Source organism: Pangasianodon hypophthalmus, chromosome 16 (assembly GCF_027358585.1).
Source record: "Pangasianodon hypophthalmus isolate fPanHyp1 chromosome 16, fPanHyp1.pri, whole genome shotgun sequence".
Taxonomy (NCBI): domain Eukaryota; kingdom Metazoa; phylum Chordata; class Actinopteri; order Siluriformes; family Pangasiidae; genus Pangasianodon; species Pangasianodon hypophthalmus.
In genome coordinates, this window is record NC_069725.1 from 25,261,075 (window position 1) to 25,268,649 (window position 7,575).

A 7,575-nucleotide genomic window follows, 5' to 3' on the forward strand; every position below is an offset into this window, starting at 1 on the left:
GATTTTCAGGTGAATTAGGTACGTCCTACGGAGCGTGTGGTCCGATGTTTCTTCACTTCCACACTCACAACTTTACTTCCTACCTGTAATTAGTTGCAATTTACTTTAATAAGAAAAACTTATAGCTGTGGTTTCAGCTTGTCCTGCCATATATGATCTCCAGTTAAATGTGTATAGCGAAGGAAAAGAGAAGATCGCTGGTGCCTCTGGTGAGTGTGTGTAGCTAGTACAGCTAGCTTGCTTTGCTAATCTGAGAATGAAGAATGAGCACATAACATGTAAATCACGCAACCGATTTTCACACTGTGATATTTAATTTGTGTTTAACTTTTTCACTTAACATTAACGTAGCAACTACCATTTCTCATGATATCGCTACTCGCCCATAAGAGACCCAGCAACACGAGCAACTCATCACCTGCTAGCATGAACACTGGCTAGGAGTTTATTGGAGTCCTGAAGCCACTTGGACAGAAAATTAGCCTCAAGCAACAGCAACCTCACTCGCCTTTTGCTCATGATATTTATATTGTTTTTACAGGAAGCACAGGATTGTGAAGTGACACATTTTATACTTTCTGCATTCATTAAATAAGCACAGTGTTTATAACACACCATGGCCATGTTATTATCATTATTATTACTAAAGTTAGATTTTTCACTAATTTAATGAAACAGTGACGTGACCTGAGATCTGCCCACGCTCATGTTTATAACTCAGAGGAAGTTACAGGAGGTGGAGAAAGACGATAAATCAGGAACTCAGTGTAGTGAAACACACTCGCTGTGCTTCTCTCTGTGCTGTTATTAAACTCCAGGCTGAAACATGGCGAGGATTCTGATCTGCTTCTTCTGCGTTTTTGCACTAAACACTAACAGAGCAACAGCTTACTGGGTAACAGCAAATAATGATGTAACACCACCAGCACCATTTCCACCAACTACACCAGGAACAGCGTGGGAAACCAGGAGTAAGAGTTCGGCCATTTTTTCCTTGTTTTATTTTCCTTTGTGAATGTGTGAGTGTGAGAGGAACTCGTTTATTGGTTTACTTCTCGTTTACTGTGATGATGTTATCGGCTGATACTCAGAGCTCTGCTGTCAGGATTGTAGAAAAAAATGGAATAAAAATCAGGATTGATGCAACTTTACTAACCGCATTAACAGCTGCAGAGCAGAATCTTCTGTTTCCCTGCTGCGCTCTCCGAAAGCATTCAGGATTCTGTCTCCATTCAATTACCTGTTAAACATTAAGCCATGGAGACCAAAGTGCACTAACACACACCTCACTGACACACACTTCACTCACACACTTCACTAACACACACCTCACTGACACACACTTCACTCACACACACCTCACTGACACACACCTCACTGACACACACTTCACTCACACACTTCACTGACACACACCTCACTGACACACACCTCACTGACACACACTTCACTCACACACTTCACTAACACACACCTCACTGACACACACTTCACTCACACACTTCACTCACACACACCTCACTGACACACACCTCACTGACACACACTTCACTCACACACACCTCACTGACACACACCTCACTGACACACACTTCACTCACACACTTCACTTACACACACCTCACTGACACACACTTCACTCACACACTTCACTAACACACACCTCACTGACACACACTTCACTCACACACACCTCACTGACACACACCTCACTGACACACACTTCACTCACACACTTCACTGACACACACCTCACTGACACACACCTCACTGACACACACCTCACTCACACACACCTCACTCACACACACCTCACTGACACACACACATCACTAACACACACCTCACTGACACACACCTCACTGACACACACTTCACTCACACACACCTCAATGACACACACATCACTCACACACTTCACTAACACACACCTCACTGACACACACCTCACTGACACACACTTCACTCACACACACACACCTCACTGACACACACATCACTAACACACACCTCACTAACACACACATCACTAACACACACCTCACTGACACACACCTCACTCACACACACCTCACTGACACACACCTCACTCACACACACCTCACTAACACACACCTCACTAACACACACCTCACTGACACACACATCACTAACACACTTCACTAACACACACTTCACTCACACACACTTCACTCACACACACCTCACTGACACACACATCACTAACACACTTCACTAACACACACTTCACTCACACACACATCACTAACACACTTCACTAACACACACCTCACTAACACACACCTCACTAACACACTTCACTAACACACACCTCACTGACACACACCTCACTAACACACTTCACTAACACACACCTCACTGACACACACCTCACTAACACACCTCACTAACACACCTCACTAACACACACTTCACTAACACACACTTCACTCACACACTTCACTAACACACACCTCACTGACACACACCTCACTAACACACACTTCACTAACACACACTTCACTCACACACTTCACTAACACACACCTCACTAACACACACCTCACTGACACACACCTCACTGACACACACCTCACTAACACACTTCACTAACACACACTTCACTCACACACACCTCACTGACACACACCTCACTGACACACACCTCACTGACACACACCTCACTAACACACACCTCACTGACACACACTTCACTGACACACACTTCACTCACACACACATCATCTACCTCATTCAGGTTTTTCACACTGAGTGTGTTTAGAGACAATTTACCATCTATAATTTAGCCGTGTGTCTGATATTAATATTCATAATATTCAAAATATTCATAAAGCTACCTGGTGTATTTTAGCCATATTTAGGAGACGTTACGCTGAAGGGAATCAGGTATTTTTCTTTAAAAAAAAAAAAAAATATATATATATATATATATATATATATATATATATATATATATATATATATATATATCTTTGATGCTGATATTCTTACACATACTTTTTGTATTAGAACTTTTTGAAAAATTTACTTTATGCAAAAAGGGTTTTGTCGATTTACAATATTTATTTCAATGTGAAGATTTAATGTAAAATAAATCTCCCTGATATATTTATTGTCATGTATATCATAATAACATGTATACTGGGTGGAGCTTGAAGCCTTTTTTAAAGTTTCACATGCTGAGGTCACCAGTGAACAAAAACAAAAACAGCGAAATAAACATTTTTCTGTTGAGTTTTCATATTTTTATTACTACAGTTTAGTCGACACAATAACAATCAGAAAAATGACTGTTGTGATCATAATTGCTGTTTTTACCCGTGAACTGAGCCGTGATCTGGAGTTTTGTGCTCCATGAAACTAATAAACACTGCAAAAGTGCTGAGTGTGTGTGAGAGCTGTGAGGGAATTAAAGCTCAGAACAGGACGTGAAACTGCCGCCACATCCTGAAACTGGACAACTGTGGTGCTCAGACTCACAGGAGAAACTCCTGAGGGGTGGAAGTGAATGTGTGTAGAGGGAGAAGTGCAGCGCCCTCTGCAGGTAGGATGGAGAAGTGCACTCGGTTCCTCCAGAGCTCCTGGAACACACGTGTTGAGTCCAAGTATGAACATTTGCACATTTTTTGTAAGATATGTCTAACTCTGTGCACTTTACACTAAGTGAACTTGGCTAATAAAGACATTTATATAGTGATGAGGAATTAGTGCCTACGCTGCCGAAGGTCGACAAGCACAATTCTTCATCTTTGTTGTTTTGATTTAGCGTCTATCATTAACAGTCATCGTAATGGAAATACAGTCATGACCTGATTCCACACAGTCATATATAAATTCACTACTACTGAAAGTGTTTAAATAAAAGTTTTCCTGTTCAGCTGTTTTCCATTTGTTGTGCTAAAGTTTTTCTGAAATACACTCATGAGCTCTGTCTCGAATCACATTCGGTAACTTAATGACTTTTCACTATTTATGATGTAGGAAGCAGTTCATACATGAGAAGTTTATGAAATTCAATCAGGACTTTCTACAGTCTGTTAAAAATAAACATGGAAAGGGGAATATATTTTCAGTAAATTACAGTCATAATGAAATATTTGCTGTTCGACTCACAAACGTGTGGGACTAAGTGGTAAATATTAAATTATATTTATAAATTATAAATATTGTTACAGTAACTACAGTCCTGAATTTACTTCAATGGTGTTTTCACACTTGCATTTGTTTGTTTTTGTTTTTTGGGTGTGAAGTGATTTGTTGAACTTCCTATTTGATGTTTCACAATGTACAAATGGCTAGAACTTGTGTGTGTGTGTGTGTGTGTGTGTGTGTGCAGATCTTGGTGGATTGATGTTCAGCGTGATGCCCAATGCTGTTGTCAGTTTCCGCTCAGTCACTCTCTCTAACGTCACCGGACTCACGCTGTGTTTGAGAGCCGTGACGGAGCAAAAGTGGCTGATGGAAGATGGACTTTCGCTCACGTTTGATAAAAACGTTGCAGTTAATATTGGTGACTTTAACACTGCTTATGAATACAAGCTACAGGTATGACGGAGTTTATACATCAGTATGTGTTCTCCTTTCTTCTTAAATAGTTATACAGAACACTAATCAGACATGAGCACCAGCTTTAGTGGCAGAGTTTAAATTACATGTTGCGCAAAATAAAACCTGGCTCAGTTTATCTTCTAATCCACACCTGACCAACAGGTAGCTTTCTCCAACGTGAAGTTTAATAGGTTCTCCATGGTACTGGCTCAGGGGGTTCGCTCTCTGTGGAAGAGCAGCTGCTTGACCTGGGACTCCAGCAGTGGAATGGCACAACTGTGGTTCGACGGCAAGATGAGCGCTCGCAAAGGACTCAGCAGAGGAACGGTGAAGATCATTGTGTTTTATTGAAAATGAAAATTCCTGAGCTCCTGAGCCATGATTTAAAAAAGAGAAAGAGAGATTTATAATCAAATCCAAACTCAGAGTAGACGTGTGGCTCAGCCTGAAAGCAGACAGGACTTCCCCCGATCCGAGTCCAATCTGAGTCCAATCCGAGTAACAATAACAGCTTACAAAATAGCACTTGATGCAGCACACCCTATGGTTTTACAGTTTATTTATTTTTTATATTATTTTTTATACTTCCTCATGCACAGCAACTTTTTTCTTTTTTTATTTGTTGAATTAATAGAATAATGCTATTGTTTGTATTAACTCGATGCGCTCTGCTGTAATGAAAACGTGCCACAGTTTGAAGGATAAACTGCCGGCGCTCATCTCCTGTGTTTCCAGCTCACTTTAAGTTCATTCATAATTTTATCCATAAAAAATTCACTTGAGATAAGCCACGTCTCTGATTAAGATGTGTCTGCTCCGTTGTGAAAAAACTCTGACCTGTGTGCAACTCTCACGTAGGTAATTTCGACTCAGGTCCAACCTAAGCACAGAGATGTTAAAGGAGCAGAATCTAATTCAGGAGTGAATTAAACATGTACATAGAGTATATAACACTGTGTGTGTAAATATGTTGTGATTTCATCTTTCCTCCACTATAGGGGTAAAGCAAATAAATGTGTGTGTGTTGTAGGTGTTTTCTGGCCAGCCTGAATTAACCATGTATCAGTTTGAGGGTCAGGTATCTGATGTCTACCTGTGGGATTCGGTCCTCAGTGTCCGAGAGCTCCACAGGTACCTGTATCACCACTCGGTCCCATCTCGAGGCAGCATCCTGGACTGGAAACAGATGGAGTTCAGATCTAGCGGCTACGTGGTGCTGGAGCCTGCTTACCCCAAGCGGCTTCCTGCTGGTGCTGCTAAGCGCAAGAAGCAGAAAATGATGAAGGCTCTGAGGAAATGGCAGAAACAGGAAGTTTAACCCTGCTGTAGAGTTCTACGCATACTGAGTGTACTTAGCAATGCTGTGTCTCATTTACCTTTTTATAAAATTTATAAATATCTCCTCTTCATCTCAGCGATATTAAACCTTTACTTACAGATCAAAATGGCAGTTGGAGATGTTACTCTGTGTAAACAAGAGCAATAAAATACTTCATATTTTGAAACTAAAATGTTTGATTGTGCTCAGTTTGAGTTTTATTCCTTCACCTGAACTGCGCTACTCCGTACTGAGCTAATAAACAAGCTAATTACAGACAGCTGCTTATCACCATGTTATTCTGTATACATTTCTTGAGGTGTTAATACCAGAATTCAGTGAAACACTGGATTAAATTTTCAGTCATTTTCAGCCATTTTATTAGCACAGACAAAAATCACCCATTGTAAAAAAAGAATTCTTTGGTCGTGAGTTAAGATTGGCGGTCTTAGAATCATTGAATAATGTGGCGTTCACCAGCGGCTGATTTAGACAGCTGACAACAATTTTTTATTGTGATTGCGAGCGAAGCTATGAGCAAACGCTGATTGATGACGTATGCAGACCACCATAACCAAACCGTAACTGTTAACGACAATTTGATCAACTGTTTCTGGACTCCTCATTACTGTTAGTCTTTCAATCTGCAGTAGCACTGTACAATATTACACTCCTGTTCTGACATTTTTAAACGGTTTCTCCACCAACGCGCTTACACATTTAGGGACACAGTCACTGTAGAGAAGTTTATTCAGAGGTGAAAACATCTGCAATAAAAGTTATTTCAATAACTGAAAAATAATTTCAATAACTGTGAGTCACACAATATATATATATATATGTGTGTGTGTGTATATATGTGGTACATCACCATTAGCCCTGAGCAGTGGTACAGTATTTAGTGCAAAACTCTGCACTGTATGGTAAATAATGGTGCCGTTTCAGACAAGTGACGGTCAAACACCTCGGTTTCATCTTCATAAAGTGCACTTCATTAGACCCAGCTCCTACAGAGGAGCCCTACGTAGTGATCACTGTGTAGCCTTCCAAGGGAGTAGGGCACAGTTACAGTTATAATCACACCTGAATGGAGTGCAGCCCGAGTACACTAATATATGGGTTTAATTTCAAGTTTCAGAGTTGTTGTCATGCGCATAAAGAGTGCTTTAAGCATCTGTAATGAAATTCTTGAGCTACAGTTACACACTCCTACCAGACACAGTGAAAAATGATAAATGAACTCTTATGTAGTACAAAAACTATTAAACTGTAAACACTGGACACAGACAAAAGACCATGCAAGATTATTAATGTGCTCTAAGCAAATAAAAATAACAATAAACTGTGAACATTGTAAACATTGTATGCAGTCAAAAGGTGATGTGGGAGATAAATGCACACACACTACATTAATGTACTCTGAGCAAATAAAAATAACTAAACATTGTTTACAATTATGAACTAGAACTGCAAAAATTAATATATTCTTTATAATTTCATTATTTTATTGGTAAATAGATAGAAAGGTGCTAAATACTAAACCTCTTTTTGTCATAATAATATTATGTACTTTATGTTTCATAATGATTGATATTTTATTTATTTATTTATTTAGGTTAATCTGTATTTGTAGCCTCCCTCTGTGTGGATTTGTTTGCACTGTTTATATTGTATATTGTATATATACT

At 39.6% G+C, this 7,575-nt stretch overlaps 2 protein-coding genes and 1 long non-coding RNA gene across 7 annotated transcripts in view; 1 reads left to right on the plus strand and 2 right to left on the minus strand.

Annotated features, from left to right (window-relative positions):
* dlg4b (discs, large homolog 4b (Drosophila)) overlaps positions 1–1,247 on the minus strand; it is a 60,130-nt gene extending 58,883 nt beyond the window's left edge. Inside the window, exon 1 of the mRNA XM_053240501.1 lies at positions 1,157–1,247. The gene's annotated coding sequence lies outside the window, so the exon portion shown is untranslated. The remainder of the gene's footprint in view (positions 1–1,156) is intronic.
* Positions 727–6,080, plus strand: LOC128320560 (serum amyloid P-component-like). 2 transcript variants are annotated; one of them, XM_053240523.1, is made up of 4 exons: positions 727–971; positions 4,358–4,566; positions 4,753–4,896; positions 5,600–6,080. In XM_053240523.1, the coding sequence occupies exons 1-4, from the start codon at positions 827–829 to the stop codon at positions 5,885–5,887; spliced, it is 786 nt and encodes a 261-aa protein (XP_053096498.1). In that variant the 5' UTR covers positions 727–826; the 3' UTR covers positions 5,888–6,080. The 2 variants fall into 2 exon arrangements, with proteins under 2 accessions (XP_053096498.1, XP_053096497.1); XM_053240522.1 differs by having other exon boundaries at positions 731–971; positions 4,732–4,896.
* Positions 3,345–7,575, minus strand: part of LOC128320565 (uncharacterized) — a 7,308-nt gene continuing 3,077 nt past the window's right edge. The window contains exons 1-3 of one of the 4 annotated variants that reach the window (XR_008304107.1): positions 6,006–6,093; positions 5,663–5,822; positions 3,345–3,602 (exon numbers count right to left, since the gene is read on the minus strand). This is a non-coding gene — a long non-coding RNA (uncharacterized LOC128320565). Of the gene's footprint in view, positions 3,603–5,662; positions 5,858–6,005; positions 6,094–7,575 lie in introns of those variants that run through there. The other 3 variants (XR_008304108.1, XR_008304109.1, XR_008304110.1) reach the window with 3 other exon arrangements.

Excerpts from the sequence above, each read along its gene's own strand:
- LOC128320560 (XM_053240522.1), top strand. The coding sequence starts at position 827 with ATGGCGAGGATTCTGATCTGCTTCTTCTGCGTTTTTGCACTAAACACT. Across the intron at positions 972-4,357 it reads AACAGCGTGGGAAACCAGGA|ATCTTGGTGGATTGATGTTC; the intron begins GTAAGAGTTCGG and ends GTGTGTGTGCAG. Across the intron at positions 4,897-5,599 it reads AAGGACTCAGCAGAGGAACG|GTGTTTTCTGGCCAGCCTGA; the intron begins GTGAAGATCATT and ends TGTGTGTTGTAG.